We start from the raw sequence: 27,225 nt of genomic DNA on the forward strand, positions 1-27,225 counted from the left end.
CTTCTTGGTGAGACAAGCATACACCTAGGTCTTGTATATTGTATCTGGTGTGGCCTCCTCTACATTATTGACACCAGGTGATTGCTCAGCACTTGTGCTCCATGCACCGTGGCCACCCAGGTCTCCTGCTTGCCAGCCAATTTAATTCTCCTCATTTTGACATGGACATGTCTGTCCTTGGCCAGTTCCATTGCCAGGGTGAAGCTATATACAAACTGGAGGAACAACGTGTCTTGTTCTGTCTGGGTAGTCTGCAACACAATGGCATAAACATAAAATTCTCCAATTTTATGTAACTGGCTTCCCCTTGTCTCTCTCCTCCTGATCTACCCAGTTTTACCTACACTTACCCCATTTGTCCAGCACCCTGTTCTCTTTCCCCTCTTCCACCCACTCCATTGGCCCATCACCCATATGCATCAGGTTTTCAGCATTTATTTTGTCTCTTTTTTACTATTTGGATACTGTTTCATGTCTAGTTGAATGGAATTGATTTCACTGGGAGCTTGTTGTAGGTCAGCTGCCTTTCCAGGGTGCTTAGAGTGAGATGCGTAATGTTACTTGATTTGTAACTGCCGAAGTGACCTGGGAATTGAAGTGTTTCAGTTGTAATGTCATTCCACATCATCTAATTTTACTCTTTTGCAGAATTCTTCTAACATTTTTTGTTTTCTGGTCACATTAAGTGTTTTTGCATTGATAACATTTGCTACTTAAGTTTGTTTTCTTACTTACAAGTATATGTATGCACAGATGCAATGAAAAAACAATTTGGCATCAGCATCACAAACACATAGCATCAAATAAGTAGCATTCGCAAGAAAAACTGATGTAAATTATACACAAATTTTGCAAGGAAGAACAAAATTAGAAGAACATCCAATCGAAAGTGGTCATAGTGTTGCTGTGCTGAGATAGTAATTGAATTGTAAAAGTTGGTTCAAGATGGCATTCTTTTATCATCAAGTGCAAGTGTTTTTTTATTGCCGTAAAGTACTGCTGATAGGGTTTGAATATGGGTCCATGTATGATAGCTTGGTGAGTGACACTTTATTAATGTATCTGTGCCATTGTTTGGAAAGAACTTTTACACTGGTCTTACTTGTGTGCTCTTTCCTACAGTGCTAGAGAGTTACTCTCCTCTTGCACTGTTTAAACCACCTTTTTCACCCAATGCATTTAAGTTTAACTTGCATTTTTACCTGAGGTGTGTGCTTTCAGCTCTAACTTGCTTCTTTAGCCTTACTAATTTGCAGATGTGTTTTCTCATCCTTGTTGTTTTGGTAATTTACATGCCTTAAGTACTGAACACTTTTCAGAACTACATTCAGACTTGGACTTAATATTCCAGTTATAGCAAAGATTTATAAAGATTTTGTATAAGTTACGTCTTTACAGTTTGTGCCTCTGTATATGAAGTCAAAGATTCTACGTAAACATTACCATTTTGTGTTTCTGGTGTTAGTGTATGAGAATCAACAGGTTTCTGATGTCCTGTCTTTGGAATGACTTCAGACTTGTACAGAGCTTGGGTTTAGGACTTTGTGCTGCAAACGTGATTGTAGGATGCTTTGCTGTCTCCATGTTCAAAGTTACAAGATGCAAAACATTCTGGAGGGCGAAGGTAAACAACCACAGTCCATGTTACATATAGAAAGAAAGGTTGTGTATTGCAGGTAGACTTTAGAAAACCGATTAATAAGCAGAGCCTGATCTGTGAATACCTGCCATTACTTGCCAAAGATTAAAGAAATAGAAGAATTCAATAAATGTTCTGATAATCCACCACAGTTGTTTCAAAATCAAAATGATTTTGCATCTAGATCACTACTGATAGTTCCTCCTCTCCACTTTGTGCTCCACACCCTGAGCTCGCATGGTTGAGTTAGTGTATTAATTTGTAATAACCTCCAGTAGTCCAGAATGTCTTCCAATCCAGCATCTTCATAATCCTGACTGTGCCAGATAAGTGAGTTTTTACTGATGCATAAATGTATGGGTGACTGGAGAGATGTATTAGGATGGAAAGCTTTAGATTCCTGCCATTGGGACCTGTACTGGGGAAGGTGGGATATGTACAGGCAGGTGCATGGCACTTCAAAAGAACTGGAACCAAGATTCTACTAAGCAAGTTTAATAGTTTGTTAATGCTTTGAGAAGAGCTTCAACTTCATTAATGCAGATGCTGAGCAAAGACTTTGGGGAAATTGAAACAGAAAGCAAAGAAAAGTTAATGACAGCATTGCGTGGCTTAGTAATGGAGCTTGTTGAGTGTGGCTTTGCAGCTCTGGTGGCCTGAGCTACCAGTGTAAAAATCTTCTCATTCTCCCTTAGACTGAAAGAGTTTCCTCAGGGTTTTATGATTTCCTCCCACATCCCAAAGACAGTGGTTGTAGTTTAATTGACCACTTGAAAATACCCTTCTTATAGGGGTGTGTTGATGGGAATATGGGGAGAATAAAATGGGATTAGTGCTGATTGATGCTTATCATTCTGTGTGAACTCAGTTGGCCTTATGGCCTCTTTCCACAATGTATAATTCGGGTAATTTAAAGACTTGGCAGTCAAAGGAGTTTGCGAGCAGTATAGAGAACAGGTAGAGGAATTGAGGGTACTTGTGGAATTTTAAATCCCTGATGGCAGGATTTTTGGATGAGGTAGAGAGAGATGTAAACAGAGGTGGTGGTGGCATCATAGGCTGTAGAAGCAAACATGCACAACTTTCAAACAGGCCCTTTGACTTCACTCATTCATACTGACTAATTTCCCTAACTAAGCCAGTCTTATTTGCCTCCATTTGGCTAAAATACCCTCTCGATCCTTCATATCCATATACCTGACCAAATACCTTTTTAAATGTCATAATTATACCTGTCCTGACAACTTTCTCAGATAGCTTATTCCATATACTCACCAGCCTCTGTGTGAAAAATGTTGCCCCTTATGTTCCTTTTAAGTATTTCCCCTCTCACCTTAAACCTTGTCCCTCTGGTTTTGGATTCCATGGGGAGTAAGATTTGGTTGTGAGCAGGAATGATAGTTTAGTAGGATCATCCTGAAGAAGGGTCTTGGTCCAAAACATTGACTGTTCATTTCCATGGACACTGCCTGACCTGCAAAGTTCCTTCAGCTTTTTGTCTATGTTGCGTTGGATTTCCAGTATCTGCAGAATTTCTGTCTTTATCAAATATCTGTGTTGACTGGATTGGAAGACAGCAAACTGGGCAATCATAGTGGAAGGTGTTTACTATAAACTTCTGAACAGTCCAACAGTGATTGAAGAACCAAACTGTAAGCAAGTGTATGGCATGTGTATAAAAAAAAAACATGAGTTAAAACATTACTGTGTATCAGGCTCAACGTGGTTGGTGGATGCAGAATATAGTTTTATGAATATGTAATAGCTGACAGTTCCTCTTTGTTATTGAAGGCTGTTTCCAAAAGGATTCCTAAAAGCTTAAAACTTGGTCCCATACTTCATGTAGCATATACTAAATGAATATAGGAGGAATGATAAAAGTTTGCAAATGACAGCATTGTCTTGATAGAAAAAACAATTACAATAATTGCAAAGATGAGGAAATCTGCAGATGCTGGAAATTCAAACAACAACACACACAAAATGCTGGTGAAACACAGCAGGCCAGGCAGCATCTATAGGTAGAAGCGCTGTCGACGTTTCGGGCCGAGACCCTTCGTCAGGACTAACCGAAAGGAAAGATAGTAAGAGATTTGAAAGTAGTGGGGGGAGAGGGAAATGCAAAATGATAGGAGAAGACCGGAGGAAGTGGGATGAAGCTAAGAGCTGGAAAGGTGATTGGCGAAAGTGATACAGAGCTGGAGAAGGGAAAGGATCATGGGACGGGAGGCCTCAGGAGAAAGAAAGTGGGGGGAGCACCAGAGGGTGATGAACAGGCAAACAACTAAATATGTCAGGGATGGGGTAAGAAGGGGAGGAGGGGCATTAACGGAAGTTAGAGAAGTCAATGTTCATGCCATCAGGTTGGAGGCTGCCCAGCCGGTATATAAGGTGTTGTTCCTCCAACCTGAGTTTGGATTCATTTTGACAAAAGAGGAGGCCATGGATAGACGTGTCAGAATGGGATGTGGAATTAAAATGTGTGGCCACTGGGAGATCCTGCTTTTTCTGACGGACCGAGTGTAGGTGTTCAGCGAAACAGTCTCCCAGTCTGCGTCGGGTCTCACCAATATATAAAAGGCCACACCGGGAGAACCGGATGCAGTATACCACACCAGCCGACTCACAGGTGAAGTGTCGCCTCACCTGGAAGGACTGTCTGGGGCCCTGAATGGTGGTGAGGGAGGAAGTGTAAGGGCAGGTGTAGCACTTGTTCCATTTACAAGGATAAGTGCCAGGAGGGAGAATTTCAAATCTCTTACTATCTTTCCTTTCGGTTAGTCCTGACGAAGGGTCTCGGCCTGAAACGTCGGCAGCGCTTCTACCTATAGATGCTGCCTGGCCTGCTGTGTTCCACCAGCATTTTGTGTGTGTTGTTATTACAATAATTGATCTGGATAGAAAGTGCTGACATTGTAGTTGATTTCTGGAAATGTCTATATTGCATTTAAGTGATATGTGCAGGAATGCATTTTGGCACTGATGTAGGTCAGGATCCAGATCTGGACCTTGACTGAGCACAGACCCTTAAACTATGCCATGATTTGTTGGTCAGGTTTCAAAGTTTTATGTGTAAATGATCGAAAATTCTCAAATGTTGTTTCCTGCAAGATGTCTGAATAGATTTCCTACGTGAGACATAAACATATAAATCAGATATTCTAGATAAAGAAAGCCCTTATTACAACATCTTTGCTACTTTCGCAAAGTGTGACAGAGGAGGGGAGCCTGCGAGTTGCAGTCAACGAGTGCGAGAGGGGTGACGGGAGGGAGCTGCTATTCCTTCTGACAATATCAGCTATTAACACTCCTGAGAGGAGTACGAAACACAGCTAATGTAACTGTTTCCATTTTCTTCCTTTGATCGAGGCAGAATTTCAGCTGAGGGAGGTAGAGTGAAACAATGGATCCTGAAAGGCCACCTGAAACTGTCGGTTTGAACACCAGAGAGAGTGAAGAAGATCCAAAGAAGCCTGCAGGTTCTAAGGAGTTACCGCCAGCACCAGCAGAGTCTGAGTCAGAGCCTGCGGATATCAAAGAAGATGAGGAGGGACAGAAGAGTGCAAAGGAAGATGAAAGACAACCATCACAGCCGCAGACCAAGTAAGCAGCTGCTGTTGGTTTTTATCAGCACTTGGAATGTTATGATTCTGCAAGTGGTTGTTGGGGAAGCAGTATGTATTCAAGTTTAAGTTTAATTATAATTCAACCACATATGAATGTAGCCAAGCAAAACAGCGTTCCTCTGGGGCCCAAGTGCAAAGCACATTACCAACAGCACATAGCACATTTGTCTTTTGGATTTTAGAAAAATACACAGCCATTTTAAAAAAAAACACAAATATAGCCCAAGCCCCTTAGTGGCATAACTATAAATTAATGGTTCTCAGTGTGGGCCATGTGGTCCACTCAGGGGACCATGCCAGATTTTGTAGGAGCCACAAGTTTAAAAAAAAGAAACTAGAGAGTTTCTGAATGGGCCATAAGTTGACTGTTTTAATAAAATATTAATATATAAATTAAAAAATGAATATATGTCATTTAATTGGAACTCTAAATAAAATGAGTGGGAAAACATACTAGATAATGCAAATGAGGCAGCAATATAACTTAGCCTGTGTGGGGAATGCAGCACATCAGTCATTATCTCTGCTTCTGCCTGATCATGCACAGTTCACCGTTCATACCTATAGGGTAACCTGTGCACCCTGCTCCACATCCACTCCCAAGTTGCCATTATAGAGTGAGCAGGTGGGCATGAGCCACCAGGATGTTCTTCACCAGCTAGTGATTATAATTACTTTTGGTGTGGGAACCATCCACATTTAATTTCAACTGAAAGACTGCCAGGTTGTACATATCCAAACCCTTATCAGAAGGAGATTAGTACGGAAAGTCTGGCATGGACAGTCTTCTAGTAATCTAATTATAACAGTTATAAGTATTATGAACAAATTGAATGTTGGGTGGACTGTTGGCAGTAAGGCCAGTCAGAGAATATGCAGCAGGAGGCTGATTCTGCCTTCCACTAACCTGTGCATGTTATAATACTTAGAAAATGTACCACTACAACTTTCCTTAAATCCCTGATATTTTGAAAGGAAATTCAATTCACTTTCCTTGGTGAGTACGCACTCTTTATTGCTGCACAGAATTCCATTATAATTACATTTTTAAAAGAAATATTTATGACATGTATCTAAGAATTGCCTAAAGAGTTTATTCCACTTTTACATGTATATTCAATCAATTTGGAGGACAAACTTCTTATCTTGCTGTTGTGCAGCTAGTTGTTTTTCCATATCATCTGGCATTTCATGAGTACTCATTAATACAATTAGTATTAAAAGCTCAAGGGGATGGCTTGAACAGTTTTATATACACTGATTCATAGTAGAAATTATAGCAGAAACTGCAGACAGAAAGTATTACGGCTTGTGCAACTGATGGTTCTGCTTCGATGGTAGGAAAGTACAGAGTATTCCTTGCTCATTTTTTTAAAAAATGCTGTACCTGACATTTTTTGCATACACTGTGTCATCCATGGTCAGCATTCGATTGCAAAAAAAATTGGGAGGACGTTTGCATAACACCCTGCTGCTCTAATAATGGCTGTCAATTTCGTTAAATCAATTGCATTTCGAGATTGCCTTTTTTCAACCACTTTGCGAAGAAATCGAAGAAGATTTTGAACAGCTACTAATGCATACAGATTCGATGGTTGTCAAAAGGTAATTGTCTTTGTTGCTTTCTTTCACTTTGGGATAGTAAGTGATGAACAGCTTGGAGAATAAATTGTCACTGACATATTTTACTTGTCACATATATTTGAAAAACTGAATTTATTAAACAGCTACAAGGAAAAAACTGTGATCTCATATCATGCAAAGAGGCTGTTACTGCTTTTCTTGGAAAACTCAAAGTTTTCAGCAGCAATGTTGGACATCGTGAATTTAAGACCATGAGATATAGAAGCAGAATGAGACCATTTTGCCCATTGGGTCTTCTCCGCCACTTCATCATGACTGATTCATTTTCCCCCTCAACCCCAATCTCTTACCTTCTCCCATATCCCTTCATGACCTGACTAATCAAGAATATATCAACCTCTGCCTTAAATATACTCAATGCTTCCACAGCTGCTGCGGCAACAAATTCCACAGATTCACCAGTCTCTGCCTAAAGAAGTTCCTCGTAATCTGTGTTCTAAGAGGATGACCCTCTATTCTGAGGCTGTGTCCTCTGATCTTAGACTCACTCGTCATAGGAAACATCCTTTTCACATCTACTCTGTGCCTTTCAACATTTGATAGGTATCAAAGAGGTCACCCCTTATTCTTCTGAATTCCAGTGAGTAGAGCCCCAGAGCTCTTCATATGTCAAGCTTTTTCAATCCTAGAATCATTGTCATGAATCTCCTTTGAACCCTCTCCAATGTCAGCACATACTTTCTGAGTCAAGGGGCCCAAAACTGCTGACAATACTCCATATGAGACCTTACCAGTGCTTTATAAAGCCTTAATCCTTGTGTTTTTTTTACTCTAGACCTCTTGAAATGAATGTAAACATCACAGTTGTCTTCCTTGCCACTCACTCAACCTGCAAATGAACCTTTAGGGACTCCTGCACAAGGTCCCTTTGCTTCTCAGTTTTTTGTCATTTCTCCCCATTTTGGAGAGTCTAATACAATTTCTTTCTCTGGCCACTCTTAGAATAGAGTGAATAGAATAGAATAGAATAGATCAAGGTGATGATCTGAAAGTATACCATTATCATTTGAAACAACTGCACTAAGGAATTTCGGTTCCGAGAGTTTCTGGAGATTCCTTTTCCAGATTGGATGGTGGATCCATTTGGAGTGGATGTGAATAATGGTAACAGCACATTGCAAGAATGTCTTATTGAGTGGTATAACAGCTCAAGTAAAATCAAATGCAGCAATCAGTATTTCTGGATACTAGTGATAGTCAAAATAAGTTTTCACAGCTCTGGGAGAAAGCAAAGTTGCTTTTAATTGGGTTTCCCACCTCTTTTCAGAATTAGGCTTAATATCACTGGCATACGTCATAAAATTACAGCAGAGGTACAGTGAAATAGATGATAAATGTAAAGAAAAACAGCAGCTTTAAATGTATATTTGTGTGTGAGTGTGTATGTCTGTGTGTATATGTATGTCTATGTATGTGTTTGTGTGTGTATATATACAAAAAGTGTGTATCTGTGTGTGCGTGTTAGAAAGGGCAGATGCTGCTCCTGAATTGCAGAGTGTTTGCCTTCAGGCTTTTGGACCTCCTTTCTGATAGAAGAGGGCCTGTCCTCCATGTGGGGATCTTTACTGATGGATGCTATCTTCCAAAGGGACTGCTCCTTGAAGACATCTTGGATACTACAGAGGCCAATACCCATGATAAAGCTGACTAATTTTACAAGTTACTGCAACTTGCTTCTGCCTTGTGCAATAGCCCCCCCCCCCCCATACCAGATGCTGATACAGCCAGTCAGAATGCTCTCCACAGTACATTTGTAGAAGTTTAAAAGAGTTTTAGTTGACAAATCAAATCTCCTCAAACTCCAAATAAAACATAGCCGCTGTGCTGCCGCCTTTATTGCTGCATCAATATGTTGCATCCAGGTTAGGATCTGGAAAATATTGATACCCAGGAACTTGAAATTGCTCACTCTCTCCTCTTCTCTCATCTCAATTGCTCATCGCTCTGTGAGGATTGGTTTGTGTCCCCTTGTCTTACCCTTTCTGATGTCCACAATCAGCTCTTTGGTCTTACTGGCATTGAGTGTAAGGTCAACTCAACTAACTGGTATACCTCACTCCAGTATGCCCTTGCATCACCTTCTGAGATTTTGCTAACAATGGTTGTATCATCAGCAGATTTATACAGTGTAATGAGTTGGCCAACAACACTAAAGTGGGTGGGGTTGTGCATTGTGATGAGGTTGCAGAGGTGTTTCAAGGCTGTTTAAACATTATGAATTGGGGCAAAACTCAGTAAATACAGTATAATTTTATTTTTATTCTACTTATTTGGAGATGCAGAACAGATCAGGCGTTTCCGGTCCAATGAGCAACACTGCCTGGCAACCTACCTATTTAACCTAGTATAATCACAGAACAGTTTACAATGATCAGTTAACCTACAAACCAGTTTTTTGGACTGTGGGAGGAAGCTGGAGCACCCTGAGGAAACACAAATATTCATGGGGAGAATGTGCAAATGCCTTACAGAGAGCGGCCAGAGTTGAAGCTGGGTCACTGGTTCTGAAATAGGTTTAGCTAACTGCTGCCGCCCATGCTGTCCTATAAGGAAAGAAACAAAATGGTAGAATAATATTTACGGTAAATGGTGTTTAATTGGGAATTGCAAGTGTACAAAGAGATTTAAGGATTCTTGTACATCAGTCAAGCAAAGGGGAATGTGCATCAAGGCAAATAGTGTACTGACTTTCATAGAAAGAAAATTTAATTGCATGAAAAGATTGCTGCAATTACTGAGAACAGTGATGGAGTGTTATAGTCTTGCCTGAGAAGGGATATACTTGTGGAGAGGAATGCTACAGAAGTTGGTAAATCGGTTTATTATTGTCAGATGTACCAATTTAAAGTGAAAAACATGTTTTGCATGCCATTAATACAGGTCATTCCATTACAACATGAGGTAGTACAATAGAAACAATAACAGAATGCAGAATAAAGAGTTACAGTTACAGAGAACATGCAGGGCAAGTAGACAATATGATGCAAGTCTACAATGAGGTAGGTTGTGAGTTCAAGAGTCCTTATTATACGAGGGAACTGTTCAATTGTCTTATAATAGTGTAATGACATAGGCAATTAACATATTGTTACTTAAACAAGAATGTTTAATTAAACAATGTAAATACTCAATATAGATTACTCAAACATAATTGAATATTAAGGAAACAACATTCCTCCCTGCTTAGCTATAAACTCCAACACAGTATAGAATGCAACTCAACTGTATACACAATATACCATTCAATACAACTACTATATACATAAATCCACTGCATAGTAAATTTTTAATTGTCCCACTCAGGCTTAAAGATTTAATCGCTGTGGAGGATTTCTTCCTCTTGTGGGATAATGCCTTTCCTGACAAGGGAGGTCAATCTGCTTGGCAGATGCAGCTGTGAAACAATCTCAGATTCTGGGGCCTGTTCTGTGGTGGTTGTAGGAGTTGACTGAGGCTGCAGGAAGTGGTTCTGATAGTGGTAGCCACCTTACTACTACTTCCATTTTCTTCTTGTATATGTTTGTGTATCTTGATCTTGGGAAGGTGTATTTAGGTCACTGGAGTATTCTCTTATTAGTCCTTCTATTGCTCCTTTTATGATCTGATCTCTCCTTTTGGTTTTTTCATCTACAGCATCATCTGACAAATCCTCTGTTTTTGTATCTCCATCGACCCTAGCTGAGCATCTACTGTTGCAAGCAGCTTGAAGTTCATGCAATAACCTTAAAGCACATAGAGTAGATTTGGGTTCTTGGTACTCACAAACGCTAAATGCTTGCAACTTTCTTGAAGCTCCTTGAACTCTCTTCCAGCTTAAAACCAAGCCATTTTTCGCAGTTAACTACTTGATCCAAATGACTTTTCATCACTTTCATGATTCCCTTGAGCAGCATGGTCCTTCCTTGGTCCAATAAGCTTTCCAACCAGAGGCACAGAGGTTGTCACCAACACCTGTTTGTCCTCTTTTAGGCAACGTTCATGGTGTTTGACATGGAGACAGCTGTTGCATCATCCAGTACCTTTGCTAATTCCCTTTTGTATGGCTTCGTGGCAGGGGATGTGGTGTGCAAATGGTGGATGGATCTCCAATTAAGTTTTAGTTTTCCCAGCCAATCATGCCCCCCACAATACTGCTCCTTCTGTTTTTACCACATACGAGCTCAATGTGGCTTGCTGGGTGTTGTGTTTCCTGGATGTCGTTCCCACAGGAGTTATCTTTTCTCCAGTGTAAGTTCTTGGTTGGATATCTGCTGGGTTCAGTTTAGCATGTTTGAAATGCTGTTTAAACTCGTTTTGAGGAATGAGTGAAAAAGCTGAATCAGTATCCAGTTCCATTTTAATTAATTTGCCATTCATTTCCGGTGTAAGCCATATTGCTCTTCGGTTGTTAATTTTCACACTGTTATTTCAAGGCTACACAATCCTGTGTCACTCTCATCATTAACAGATGCTCTTTTTGAAACTGCAATTTGACTTTTTAGTTATTTCTCTTCACTGAGTGGTGCATTTATTTTTGTCTGCCTACTTTGTTGCATTTTCTGCAAGATTCATCTTTAAATCTGCACTTGTTTAGTGTATGTGAGCCCCTGCCACAACAGTAACACAATTTGTTCAGCCAGGCCAGTTTCTGTTTAGATGATGCAACTTTGTTCACACCGCTTTCTTTCCTGACTGCAGCACCATTGCGTCTCTGTCAGCGGTTTCTATTGAAACAGCAATTTCCACTGCTCTTTTAAATGTAAGCTGTGCTTTAGTTAGGAGCCATTTTTCAATGCTTTCTTGTACTATTCCACAAACTAAGCAGTCTCATAGTACATCATTCAGACAACTACTGAATTGACAATGCCTAGACAATTTCTTCAATTCAGTCACGTACACTGAAATGGACACTCCTTCCTTTTGATTTTGCTTATGAAACCTAAAGCATTCTGCAGTTAACAGTAGCTTTGGTTCAAAATGTCGCTGCATCACATTGACAATATCAGGAAAGCTGATTTTTGCGGGTTTGGCTGGAGAAGTCAAGTTTCGAAGCAAACTATGCCTTTAAACCCAATGAACTCAACAAAATTGGCACTTGCTTCTCACTGGCTACTTCATTTGCTTCAGAATACTATTCCAGTAGCTCAGTATGCATGAGCCAATTACTCATTGATCAAACTCGACAATCTTTCGGATGTAGTCAGCCATTTCTGATTTTTTAAATGATTATTGTTACTTGGTTACTATTTATGAACCTTGGATTCTTCAGTTTGTGGTCTCTTGTTTTTGAACTTGATCATGTCTTCCCTTCCAAGTAACATGTGCTACTCTGCTTTACTGTTCCTTGATAAGTTAGTTTTTATTTTGAACATCTTCCTCGCTTTAACAGGTTTGTAGTTGTCTCAGGTTCTTTTTAAAATTACCTCTTTGCCAGTGTTACGTTTTATAATTTCAAAACATTAAATTAATTCAAAGGACACAGGAATCCAGGAATATAGATTAACTTCATCTTTACTTTAAGTGATGAATACACATATCACTTTGTAGCATGATGATGTATGAAATTAACATTTTTACATATAACCTCTAATTATTTAAATGAACAAAAATGCTTATAATCAAAGAATATATATACAAGATTACTCAAATATTATTGAAATATTAAATACACAGCATGATAGATATTTCATATTTTATCATGACATAGGAGGCATATTGCCCATTAAGCCTACGCCACATCTCAGAGAATCCCATTGTCCCTTTCCCTCTTTTATTTCATAGAAACATAGAAAACCAACAGCACAATGCAGGCCCTTCGGCCCACAAAGCTGTGCCAAACATGTCCTTACCTTAGAAATTACCTAGGGTTACCTGAGGCCCTTTATTTTTCTAAGCTCCATGTACTTGTCCAGGAGCATCTTAAAAGACCCTATTGTATCCAGCTCCACCACCATCACCAGCAGCTCATTCCACGCATTCACCACTCTCTGCGTACAAACCTTACCCCTGACATCTGTACCTACTTCCAAGCATCTTAAAACTGTGCCTCCTCGTGCCGCCCATTTCAGCCCTGGGAAAAAGTCTCTGACTATCCAGATGATCAATGCCTCTCATCATCTTATATACCTCTATCAGGTCACCTCTCATCCTCCATCACTCCAAGGAGAAACAGCCGAGTTCACTCAACCTGTTCTCATAAGGCATGCTCCCCAATCCAGGCAACATCCTTGTAAATCTCCTCTGCATCCTTTCTATGGTTTCCATATCCTTCCTGTAATGAGGTGACCAGAACCGAGCACAGTACTCTAAGTGGGGTCTGACCAAAGTTCTATATAGCTGCAACATTACCTCTCGGCTTCTAAACTCAATCCCACGATTGATGAAGGCCAATGCACCATATGCCTTCTTAACCACAGTCAACCTGCGCAGCAGCTTTGAGTGTCTTATGGACTCGGACCCCAAGATCCCTCTGATCCTCCATACTACTAAGAATCTTACTATTAATACTCTCTTCTGCCATCATATTTGACTGTAAACTCTCTTTGATGTAATCTTCAATGCCACATAGATTCCTCTAGCACCCAGCTATAGTGGAAGCAATTTACAGTAGCTAATCTACTTATTGGGCCAGCTGGTGGTGTAAGGCAGATGGTCCTGAGTTCAAACCTAGTTGGGTCCCAACTTGGGCAGCAGCAGTATCTGCGTGGAAGAAAGGTCTGGCAATCTACTTCTGTATCTTGCCATGAAAACCCTATGGTCCATGAGGTCAAGAAGAGTCGGACTTGACTAAACGATTGAACAACATCAACAATCTACTTACTACAAATGTTTGGGATGTGGATGAATCAGGTTAATTGAATTATAGTGTGGAAATTGGCCCTTTGATTCACTATGTCCATGCCAACTGTCAAACACTTTTTACACTAATCCTATACCAAGCTAATTTATTCTCCCCCATGTTCCGAACAATAATTCCAGATAAATCATTAAATTATATCACTCATCTACACAGTAGAGACAACTGATAATGGTAATACCGTAAATCGGTAATTTATTGGCGTGGCCGAAGATTCTGTAGTGTGCTGTACTGTTCCGTGTAATTTAACTAAATGCTCACAATGTTCTTGAAAATTTATCTAGAGTTAAGATCAGAAAACACAGAGTTACTGGACACGTAGGAAAATTAATTGCTAGATGACTTCAAGAAAGCAGAAAATGGAGCAAGACTTTATTTTATTGTGGAGGTAGGTTGGAAATGGTGTTTCACCACGATCTATGCTGGGATCACTCATTTTCAGAATTTAAAATGCCAATTAAGACTTTGGAATTAAAAACACCATTTCTAAGGTTGTCGATGTGACCAAATTGGGGTGATAGCCAATTCTGACACAACTGCAATAAATTGAAAAATTAACATGGAGAATGGGGAAAAAAGGAAAATGAAGTTCAACAGAAATGAATGCAAGGTAATGTCGTTTGGTGGGAAGAGTGAGGAGGCTATTAATACTTAGAGGATGGGAATCAAATGCGGTAGTTAAAGGAATGAACAAATACACCAATCTCTAAAACTCTTTGTACAGTTTAGCAAAGTAAACCAAGGACAAGGATTTATTTCTGGAGGGACAGAATTGAAAAGCAGCACAAACCTGTATTGAACCATGGATATTGCAGCAAGCCATCTTTATTCTTATACAGTGGATTCTGGTTAATTGCGACACATTGGGACCAGTACCAATTACGTGGCTGCCCCAATTAGCCAGAGTTTCACAGAAATATTTTAAAAGGTATAAAAAAGACAGCCTACCATGTAACTGAGTAACAAATTATGTATTTAAATGTAATACAGAACAAATTAGAATACTGCAAATAGGGTAAAACTTAGTGTTAGTTCCTAATAGTTACTGATGGTACACTGCTATGTCCTTTTTAAATGAACAAAATCAACGCTGAAACTGGTGTAGATAATGGACTGCCTTAATACAATGCGTCCTCTAAATCCTCATGTTCATTGTAACAGACGATGCCTTCAAATTCTTCATAGTTCCTAACTTGTTGAAGTTGTGAAATTGTTCCATTTTCACTCCTGGCTGTTTCTGGCATCTCAAATCTTAAATGCTTGAAACTGCAGTGAGCAAAATGGAACTGAATTGTCTTGTTGCTCACTTCTTGCCAACTATCAGTGACAAAAATCGCTGCATTTTGAACATAAATACATGCAACTGATAGTATTTAAAAATTATTCACTCTATGCACAGCCACACAACTGCATGTGACTGATGTAAGTTAGAAACTGTCCATCAACAGTCTTTGTCCCAATTGAGAACCAAATAAATGAAGAGAATTCCAGCTATTTTCTTTATTAGTTTTTGTTCTTTGAGGGTTATCCCAAATAAGAGGCTGTCCCGATTAACCGATTTTCCATTTAACTGGAATCTACTGTACCTAGATCCTCTTGCTATGAAGAGTAATATAATATTAGCCTTCTTGCTGCATCTAAATGTTTGCTTTCGGTGGTTTATGAATCTCAGGATTGCATATGGTAACATATGTGTACTTGGATAATAAATTTACTTTGAACTAATATACAGGAACACCTCTGTGTACAGTAATAATTCTCAAACAAAGTTCAAAGTATTTTTATTGTCCAAGTTTGTATACATTATACAACCTTGAGATTTGCCTCCTAACAGCCATGAAGCAAGAAAACCCAAAAGAAGCTATTTTTTTAAAAAAAGCTGTCAAACACCCAATGTGCAGAGAGAGACAGAGAAAACAATCATGCAAACAATAAATGCAAGCAGATAGTGTTCTGAACTGAAGTCCACAAATGGCATCTATCCACAGTCCCTGGGTATAATGCAGAGCAGAGCAGCGAGGTGAACCAGCCCGTCCTTGCCTCGGGCCCTGAGCTTTTCAATCTGGTACTAGCGCCTAAATAGTCGTCCAAGTATTGAGTTTGGTTGCTTTGGATATGCTCTGGAGCCTAGACTCCACTGCTTCAATTTGGCCTGGCATTTAAATTGTAAAGCAAACATTGGGTTAAGTAGCTTCAGTATGCTCTGGTGTTTGGAACCTGCTACCTTGATTCGGCCCAAAGTTTAAATTGATCGAACCTCAGGTCTTCCTTGCCCTACGTGACAGGACCGCTGCCTCACCTTGGTTCTGTCACATCGAATTGCCTCCAAGTCCAAAGGGAAGTTACGGACTACTGCTTGTGATGATCGTTTACCAGAACAAGATTGATGAACATTGTATTTAGTTTTCCTTGTTTCATCAGTCACCAGCCAGAAGTTGTTGAGATTCACCAGTGCCACCTTAAACCAGACTATTACCTACTATTGTCAAATTGAAACATATACCATATTTGCCACTATCTCCTGCTTCTAATTTTATTTGCTCTGGCTCATATCCCATTTGTAGATCTGGAAATGCAGAATTGAAGTTTGTACATATTGAATTAGACAGAGGTCCTAAATCCACTTTATGAACTTTATTGCCTTATTCCCTTCAATTAATACTGGTAGCTGGAATCCCCCTTGCCTCCCAGAACATTATTTGTGTTTTCTTTAATTATTTTCCCATTCTGTATGTGTTCTTCTAACTGTATAAATAATACATAATTGTGAGATAAATCCTTTATTCAATCTTTGTAAATATGGATTCTGTGTTACTTTTTTTTTTCTTTCAATTGATGAAGTGCACTGCAATTCTCCCTCCACTTTATCTCTTACCTGTTTTCCAAATATGTTGTATCCTGTAATGTTTAATATCCTGTCCTGATATTTCTGCAGCCAGATCTCAATTGCCTTCACTATGTCTAGCTCTCCAAATGCAAGAACTCCTCCTGTTCCTGTTTTGCTATGGGCATTGTGCATTATTGTAGAATTTAACTACTTTTTTTTCAAAGAGGATTTCCTTTTACCTCATGGTAAACCATCTTTTAAGATTCTTGTTCTAGAACAAGAATTTGCCCTCTTGTCATTAATCATCCTTTGTTCTTTTCTATGATTTCCTCATCCATTTTCTTTTTGTTTTTATTTAATCTGCTTACATTTCTTATAAAAGGTATCAACAAGGAGTAGGGAATTCTGTTATTTTCAAGATAACTTCCCATTTTTGTGGATTCAGGTCCCTGCTTATAATGAAAAGGAATGCTTATTTCTCACAACAATCCTTTAACCACCTGATCTCTTTCATTTATGCCAATTTGAACACACCTTGAACAAGAATATTGAGATCATTTGCCTCAAGGCTCTGGTTTTCTATTGTAACCTGTAGATTTTGCAGAGTACCTTCTGTGTTATTGGAACTTGTGTTTTTTTTTCATTGATTTTAATCATTTTCTCCCTTTGGAAGCTGATTGACAGGGTCTAGAGTAATACAGGACATTTCTGAGCACAGATTCAGGAGAACCCAGAATGACTTTGGCAGCCAGTGAAACCAAGCAGTAGCCATCACTGAGATCAAAGATATCACCTTCTAGCTATCCTTTCCCTCCCCCCATCTTTTTATTCTGTCATTTTCCCCCTTCCTTTCCAATCCTGAAGAAGGGTCTGGGTTCACAACATCATGAGCTTATTCATTTCCTTAGATGCTGCTGACCTGCTGAGTTCATCTAGTATTTTGTGTTTGAGATTGAATGTTTGCAGATGTTTCTGACATTGATAAACATACAAAAATAAAAGCACACGCATTGTAAACTGTAAAACACGTGCTCTTTTTAAACAGATGGGTTTCTTCCTGATGCTCTCATTTCATTTCATAAAGATGCACAGAAGAGTAGAGGTTAATTGAACCTACTGTACATTGTAGATCCTGACAGTGTGTATTGATTGGAATGTGAGAATTAAAACAACAAATAGGATAAGTCCAGATAGTTTTTGAGGCTTGACATGGACTCAGTGAGCTATAGAGTCTGTATGATTCCTTGAGGCTAAACTTTGTTTTGCAGAAGATCTGCCTAAATGTGTCCACTGGGGTAGAAAAATATCCCTTACCTAATTGTATCCAAGTACCATCTTTTCTTGTGTATGCAATGAAAGTGATGAACTTTTAAATGTTGCGATTATTTCTACCTTTACCATCCTTTCAAGCAGTGAGTTACTGACTTCCACCAATCTGGGTGAAAATATTCTTGCTCATTTTCACTCCAATTCTTTCGCCAATTAAATCTGTGCCTGTTGCATTTGCTAAGCAAATGGCACATTCCTACTTGCTCTATATAGTTCCTTCATAATTTTATATATCCCAAAACAACTGTAGCTTGTCAAATATTTCCTCGTGCTGAAATTAGGAAGTCTTGGCAACATCCTTGTGAATACCTCTCCACTCTCTCTACTATAATGTGAACGTGCTGTAATTCTGACTCCCCAATGCAATTTTACTCCTATCATACTGTATATTGGAGGATTTGTGGGCATTGTACATTATTCTCTTTCTCCTCTCATTCACTTTGCATTCCCATGCCTTTTTGAACCCCCACCCCTCTCAGTGCTTTGTCTGGGTTGGACTTTCATTTGCCATTTTTCCTCTTGTAGTCTACAGCATTTCACTTCACAATCAAACTCAGCTGATTTTGTATCAGGGCTCTGTCTAACCTGGCCTGTTGGACTCTATTATGATTTCAACCAGCGTAGTTGTCCTCCACCTCACCTGCACTCAAGAGTCCTGAGTTTCAGCCCGGTTTTATTTATTCATCTTTGGATGTAAATGTTGCTACTATTTATTGCCCATTTATGAAGAAAGTAAAGATTTCATAAAAAAGATAATGGGACACTAATTTATTGAAGCATTATTGCCTTTCTTGTGAAGGTAACCCAGCAACCTTTTGTCAGATCACAAGATCACATTTTGAACGTCTATGCGATGGTTTTTTAGAGTAGCTTGTGCTTGAGCCTTCCGGGGAAAGGCTATCTTAGATTGGGTGTTGTGTAACCCAAATCTTATAAGGGAGCTTAACATAAAGGAATCCTGAGAAGGCAGTGATCATAATATGATTGAATTCATTTCTCTTGAGAAGGAGAAGTATCAGTAACACATGGGAATAAAGGGAATTACAGAGGCATGAGAGAGGAGCTTGCCCAGGATTGGAGGAGGATACTAGCGGGGATGTCGGCAGAGCAGAAATGGCTGAGTTTCTGGGTATGGTTCACAAGATGTAAGATAGGTAAGTCTACAGAAGAAGTTGTTCTCAAATGGCAGGGATAGGCAACCGTGGCTGACAAGGGAAGTTAAGGACTGCATAAAAGTCAAGGAAAGGGCATATAATGTAGCAAAACTGAGTGGGAAGTTGGATGTTGGGGAAGCTTTTAAAATCCATCAAAAGGCAACTAAAAAGTTGTACGAAGGGAAAAGATGAAATCTGAAATAGCCAATAATATAAAGCAGGACGCTCAAAGTTTTTCTCAGTATTAGAAAGAGTAAAGGGGAGGTGGGAGTTGATATTAGACCACTGGAAAATGATGCTGCTGAGATAGTAATTGGGGACAAAGAAATAGCAGATGAACTGAATGAGTACTTTGCATCAGTCTTCAGTGTGGAAGATGCAGTGTGTCAGAGGACCATGAGTGTCAGGGAGCAGGAGTGAATGTCATTGCTATTACAAAGGAAAGAGTGCTAAACAAACTCAAAGGTCTTAAGGTGGATGTTACCTGGGCCAGATGCATTATGTACCAGAGTCCAGAGAGAAGTTGCTGAAGAGATAACGGATGCATTGGTTATGATCTTTTAAGAATCACTTGATTCTGGCATGGTCCTGGAGGACTGGCAAATTGCAACGGTCACTCTACTTTAAGAAAGGAGGAAGGCAAAAGAAAGAAAATTACAGGCTAGTTGGCCTAACCTCTGGTTGGGAAACTGTTGGAGTCTATGACTAATGGTGAGATTTCGGTGTACTTGGGAAACTAATGATAAAATAAGTCAAAGTCAGCATGGTTTCTGTAAAGGGGAGTCTTGCCTGAGAGATCTGTTAGAGTTCTTCAAGGAAGTAAGAAGCAGGGTGGACAAAGGAGAGGCATTGGATGTCATTCACTTGGATTTTCAGAAGCCATTTGATAAGGTGCCACATACAAGGCTGCTAACAAGATAAAATCCTATAGCGTTACCAAAAAGATACTGGCATGCCTAGGGGAATGGCTGATAGGCAGGAGGCCATGAGTGGGAATAAAGGGGGCCTATTCTGGTTGGCCGACATTGACTAGTGATGTTCCTCAGGAGTTACTATTGAGACAGCTACTTTTCACATATTCACATGATTTGGATAATGGAATTGATGGCTTTGTGAAAGTTTGCAGCTGATACAAAGGTAGGTGGAGAGCTAGGTAATGCTGAGGAAGCATTGTGATTGTAGTAAGACTGAGACAAATTGGAACAATGGAAGAATGGGCAAAAAATGGCAGATGGAATACAGTGTTGGAAAATGTATGATAATGAATTTCGGTAAAAGGAACAATAGTGCAGACTATTATCTAAAAGGAGAGAAGATTCAAATATCAGAAGTGCAGAGGGACTTTGGACTTCGGACTCTCGGAAGGTTAATTCACATATTGAGTCTGTGGTAAAGAAGGCAAATGCAATGTTAGTAATTATTTCAAGGAGAATAGAATATAAAAACAAAGAGCTCATGTTGAGGCTTTATAAGACATTAGGGCACACTTGGAGTATTGTCAACAGTTTTGGGCCCCTTATCTCAGAAAGGATGTGTTGTCATTGGAGAGAAAGTCCAGAGGAGGTTCACGAAGATGATTCTAGGAATGAGAGGGTTAACATATGAGTTTTGGCCGATTTGGTCCTGTACTTACTGGAATTTAGAAGAATGTGGGGGGGATCTCATTGAATCCTACTGAATGTTGAAAGGACTAGATAAGGCGGATGTGGAATGTGGAGAGGATGTTTCCTATGGTTGTGATATTCAGAACTCAGTCTCAAAACTGAGGGATGAGCTTTCAGAAGAGGTAAGGAGATGCTTTTTTAGCCTGAGAGTAGTGGATCTGTGGAATGTTCTGCCATGGACTGCGGTGGAGGCCAAGTCTATGAGTATATTTAAAGTGGAAATTGATAGTTTCCTGATTTTCAGGGCATTAAAGGATATGATGAGAAGGCAGGTGTATAGGGTGAGTGGGATCTGGAATCAGCCATGATGTAATGGCCGAGCAGACTTGATGTGCTGAATGGCCTGGTTCTTCTGTGTCTTACAGTCTTATGGTCAATGCTGTTGGCCAGAGGCTACCATGATTTAATGTCAGCAGCGCTGAAAGAATGACAACATACACTTAGTGGCCACATTTTTAGCTACAGGAGGTAGCTAATAAAGTGACCAGTGACTGTTTCCAAGTTGGGATAGTGTGGAGTATGGGTATGACTTGTGGTCAGTGGCATTTCTATGTGCCCTACCTCATTCCTCTTGTGACTGATCAAGAAGGAGAGCGCAGCTGGCCCCAGTGTTCTCAGTAATAAAAATATTACTAACATCATAGAAGAAAATGTCCTAGCAAGACTATCCTCAGTCCTGCCAAAGGGTCTGGGCCCGAAATGTTGTCTGTACTTTTTTCCATAGATGTTGCCTGGCCTGTGAGTTCCTCCAGCATTTTGTGTGTGTTGCTTGGATTTCATACAGAGAGTTTGAAAGTACATAATTAATAGGTTAAGTATACATTCATATATAATAACCTCCCAAACTCATAGTAATTATGAAAAAAGGGAGTAAATAAGAAGAAAAAAAACCCCAAAAAAGAAAAGAAAAAAAAAAACCTAACCAACATGGGCCATTGCATTATGTCATATATACACAGTAGCGTCAATAACTCCGCATCTCCATCCAAATAATTAAGGATAATAGAAGCAGGGTTTAGGAAAAGTCAGTTTAACTGATATGAAAATGTTGGATAAATGGGCTCCAAGTTTCTTCAAATTTAACTGAAGAATCAAAGACAACGCGTATAATTTTTTCTAAGCTCAAACAAGAGATAGTTTGAGAAAACCACTGAAATATAGTTCAATAGGATAGATCTTCTAGCCATTAATGTAACAAATGCACTCATCTGTCGAGCTGAGGGGGATAAACAAATATTATCCACCATTGGTAAACCAAAAATTGCAGTAATAGGATGCGGTTGGAAATTGATATTCAGAACTGTTGAAATAATACCGAAAATATCTTTCCAATAATTTTGCAAACAAGGGCAAGACCAAAACATGTGGGTCAATGAAGCTACTTCAGAATGACATCTGTCTCAGGTTGGATTAACATGAGAGTAAAATCAAGCAAGTTTGGAAAGGTAAGATGTCAAGAATATCGTTGGAAAAATTGACATGGAAATTTGAGCTAGGAGGGTTACAACTTCCAAATTTTAAGAATTATCGTAAAGCAAATCAACTTAGATTTATTGCATCTTTTTTTGAGAAAAGATAAACCGGCATGGATTAGAATAGAACTAGATAAAATAGGAGAAAACACACCAGAAGATTTTATATATAAATGGGAATCTAAATGGATACGGGAAAAGAATCTCCTATATTAAAACATTTGATTGACTTATGGAATAAATGTTGACGATGAGACAAAGAAATCCTTATTAGCAAAGAGATCTTTAATTCAAATAGACTTATTCCTTTTACAATGGATAATCAACTTTTATATAATTGATTTCAAAAAGGGATTAGATATATAGGAGATTGTTTTGAAGGAGGCATATTAATGTCATTCAATCAATTAAAGAATATCAAACAACACTCTTTTCTGTTACTTTCAACTAAGGGCTTATTTAAGAGAAAAATTAGGTCAAACAATGTTATTACCGAAATCCAATGAAATAGAAACTTTAATTCAAAAAGGAAAGATTAAAAAAATTATCTCTTGTATGTATAATTTGATTCAAAAACTGGCAATTAAACAAGGAGTCCATAAGTCAAGACAAAAATGGGAAAGTGACTTGAATATTAAAATTGGTCAAGACTATGTCTTGAGAGTATGACAAATACAATAAATGTCTGATTAAGATTAGTGCAATACAATTTTTTACATCAATTATATATTACACCACAAAAAATAAATAAATTAAACCCAAATTTATCTGATCAGTGTTTCCGATGTAACCAAGAAATTGGTACTTTTTTACATTCTACTTGGTCTTGTTCTAAAATTCAACCTTTTTGGACAAATTTAAGAGTTTTATTGGAACAAATTATTGGAATACAACTTCCACATAATCCAATATTACTTTTACTAGGTGATATTGAAGGGATGAAACCGATATCCAAATTGAATAAATATCAGAAAGAATTTATAAAAATTGCATTGGCAGTAGCCAAAAAGGCTATTGCAGTTACTTGGAAATCGGATACATATTTAAGTATAGATTGTTGTAAGAAAGAAATTTATGGCTGTATTCCACTTTAAAAAATTACTTATAATTTAAGAGATAAATATGAAACATTTTTGAAAATTTGGCGCCCTTATTTACAAAAGATAGGATTAAATATATAGGTGCTCCGAAGATGAAATAATTGGTTACTTGGGGAATTAAATAAATAAATATATATACTAAAGTTATTACGAACTCCATGGAGCATGTGGGGATCTTCCAATGTCCAGGCATTCCTTCTTTTTCTTTCTTTCTTCTTTTTTTTTCTATAGGGATGTTAGGGGGGAGGGGTTAAGGGGAGGGGGGGATGGGTAACATACATTTTCTTTTTCATACACTTTTATTCTGTAACTACTTGAAAACACAATTAAAGTTTTTTTTTAAAGTTTATACTTGGACATGTGAGCCCTATGTACAACCTTAAATTGTATTAGGGCATGTTTAGCACAAATAGAAGAGGAATTGACTAATTGTAAAATTTCCTCCCACTGCTCAGTGGGTATAAGACAATGAAGTTCTTTTTCCCCATTCCTTCTTAATTTTTTCTAATACTTCTGGCTATATTTTCATGATCATATTATAAATGGTGGCTACTAAACCCTTCTGGCAAGGATTCAGAGCTAAAATTTTTTCCGTAATATCCATTGGACATAATTTCGGAAAAGACTAACATATTATTCAAGAAATTTCTAACTTGCAAATATCTAAAAAAAAAAGAGTTTTAGGTGAATTATATTTATTAGATAGCTGTTCAAAGGACATAAAACTATTATCTAAAAATAGATCATGAAAACATGTTATACCTTTTGTTTTCCATAATTCAAAGGCTTGATCCGTAAAAGAGGGTCGAAAAAAAAAGTTACATATAATAGGGCTTGATAAGATAAACTTATCCAAGCCAAAAAATTTACGAAATTGAAACCATATTCGCAATGTATGTTTAACTATGGGATTAGTTATTTGTTTATTCAATTTAGATAAAGAAAAAGGAAGTGAAGATCCTAAAATTGAAAACAATGAAAAGTCTTGTACAGATTTACATTTCAAATTTACCCATTGTGGGCAAGATGCTATAATCAATTCTTGTGTCCAAAATATTAAGTATCGAATATTGACTGCCCAATAGTAAAATCTCAGGTTTGGCAAAGCCAAACCACTCTCCTCCTTAGGCTTCTGTAAATATTTTTTGCTTAGTCTAGGATTTTTATTCTGCCACAGATACAAAGATATTTTAGAGTCAATAATATCAAAAAAAGATTTAGGAATAAAAATTGGTAGTGCTTGGAATAAATATAAAATTTTGGGTAACACTATCATCTTAATAGCATTAATTCGACCAACCAATGACAAAGATAATGGGGACCACCTGGTAACAAGTTGCTTAATTTGGTCAATTAAAGGTAAAAAATTAACTTTAAATAAATCCTTATGTTTCTTGGTAATTTCAATACCCAAATAAGTAAAATGATCTGTGACAACTTTAAATGGTAAGTGTTTATAAACTGGAACTTGCATATTTAATAGAAATAATTCACACTTATTAAAATTCAGTTTGTAACCAGAAAAGCTACTAAACTGAGCAATCAAGGACGAGATAGCAGGAATAGATTTCTCAGGGTCAGATATGTATAGTAACAAATCATCAGCATATAATGATAACTTACAAGTCCCTTCCCCACAGGTAATACCCAAAATATTAGGTGATTCACGAATGGCGATAGCTAAAGGTTCCAAAACAATGTCAAATAGTAAAGGACTTAAAGCACAGCCTTGTCTCGTGCCATGGAATAACTGGAAAAAAAGGAGATCTTTGATTATTGGTGAAAACCAAAGCCAAAGGTTTATAATATATTAACTTAATTCATGATATAAATTTCGAACTAAAATTAAAATGCTGCAACGTATTAAATAAATATGGCCATTCAACTCTATCAAATGCTTTTTCAGCATCTAAAGAAATGACACATTCTGGTATTTTGGATGAAGGAGTATAAATAATATTAATCAATTTTCTGATGTTAAAAGATGAATAACAATTTTTAATAAATCCAGTCTGATCTTCAGAGATAATTCGAGTTAATATATTTTCTAATCTAGTGGCCAAAATTTTACTAAAAATCGTAAAGTCCGTATTCAGCAAAGATATAGGCCGATAGGATGCACATTCAGTGGGGTCTTTATCTTTTTTAAGAATTAGAGAAATAGAGGCATCATAAAAAGATTGTGGCAATTTACCTACAGTTAACACATCTTTAAAAATTTTATAAAGCCAAGGAGAGAGTATAGAGGAAAAGGATTTAAAAAAATTCTGCAGTATAACCATCCGGACCAGGGGCTTTACCTGAATTCATTGGAAAAAATAGCCTCTTTTATTTTGGTTTCCGTAATAGGTGCATCTAGAAGTACACTGTCTTCCGTAGTTAATTTTGGGATATTCAATTTTCTTAAAAATTTATCCATTATAGAAGAATCCTCAACAAATTCTGATTGATATAAAAAATTATAAAAATCTTGAAAGGCTTTATTTATCTCTTTATGATCAATCATCAAAGGGCCATCTCGCTTACGAATCTTAGTAATTTGTCGTTTAACTGAAGCAATTTTCAACTGATTAGCTAATAATTTGCCAGATTTATCTCCATGTACATAAAACTGGGTTCTAGATTTAATTAACTTATTTTCAATCAAAGAAGATAATAACAAACTATGCTCCATTTGAAGTTCAACTCTTTCTTTATAAAGTTCTTTGCTAGGGGTCACTGAATAAATCTTATGAATTGCTTTAATTTTATCAACCAATGTTAATATTTCTGAATTAGTTTGTTTCCTAACTCCAGCAGAGTATGAAATAATCTGTCCACGAATAAATGCTTTAAAGGTGTCCCATAATGTTCCACTAGAGATCTCTTCTGTAAAATTTGTTGAGAAAAACAAATCAATTTGTTGTTTAATAAAATTAAGAAAGTCTGGGTCCTGCAATAAAATAGAGTTGAACCTCCAAGATTTAGCATTAGAAGATGAATCCATTGTCTTAATAGATAGCTTCAAAGGTGCATGATCAGAAATGGTAATAGAATCATATTTACAATCAATAACATCTGTAAGTAAATGATGATCAATAAATAAGTAGTCAATTCTTGAATAATTATGATAAACATGGGAAAAGTATGAAAATTCTTTGTCATTGGGGTGTAAAAAACGTCAAATTTCAGAGATTCCGGAATCAACCATAAAGGAATTAATAAGAGAGGCCGATTTATTCGGAAGAGCTTGGGTGGGCTTAGATCTATCCATCGAAGGGTTTAAGCAACAGTTAAAATCCCCACGCATTATCAGCATGTACTGATTAAAATTAGGAAAGGATGTAAATAAACACTTAAAAAATTCAGGACAATCAGTATTCGGAGCATAAACATTAACTAAAACAACTTTTTGATTAAAAAGTGAACCAGTAATAAGCAAAAATCTACCTTGTGGGTCCAAAATTGTTTCATAGTGTATAAAAGAGGTTGAAGAATCTATAAAAATGGAAACGCCTCTTACTTTGGCTTGGGAATTCGAGTGATACTGTTGGCCTTCCCAAATCCTAAAAAAATGTTGACTATCCACCTTCCTCACATGAGTCTCTTGTACAAAGATAATATTAGCATTCATTCTGTGGAATACTTTGAATACTTTTTTCCGTTTGTTCAGATGATTTAAACCATTAGTATTCCAAGAAACAAAATTAATAATCTTATCCGTATTGCCAATATTTATTACAATTAACATATAAGGTTAAACAAAAGATGACCTCGTGAATCCGGAAGAGGGAAGTAAGTTCAAGGAGGAACCGGAAGTCATGACACTGCAACCATTTTTGTAGTTTTAAGTCAGCCCATGAAATAAAACTAAGCGTGAAGCAAGCAAAAAGAAAAGTCCCCTTCCCTCCACCCTCAAAACCCCAGGAAAAAAGCCAAAAAGAGGCAAACAGGCA

General features: G+C 37.8%; 1 protein-coding gene across 1 annotated transcript in view; it reads left to right on the forward strand.

Annotated features, from left to right (window-relative positions):
• The window catches only part of LOC140716172 (uncharacterized), a 69,965-nt gene that overhangs the window by 1,553 nt on the left and 41,187 nt on the right, over nt 1-27,225 (forward strand). Inside the window, exon 2 of the mRNA XM_073028817.1 lies at nt 5,013-5,242. Coding sequence (XP_072884918.1) covers nt 5,043-5,242 — 200 coding nt within the window. The 5' untranslated portion in view covers nt 5,013-5,042. The remainder of the gene's footprint in view (nt 1-5,012; nt 5,243-27,225) is intronic.

This window comes from Hemitrygon akajei, chromosome 25, assembly GCF_048418815.1.
Source record: "Hemitrygon akajei chromosome 25, sHemAka1.3, whole genome shotgun sequence".
Classification (NCBI taxonomy): domain Eukaryota; kingdom Metazoa; phylum Chordata; class Chondrichthyes; order Myliobatiformes; family Dasyatidae; genus Hemitrygon; species Hemitrygon akajei.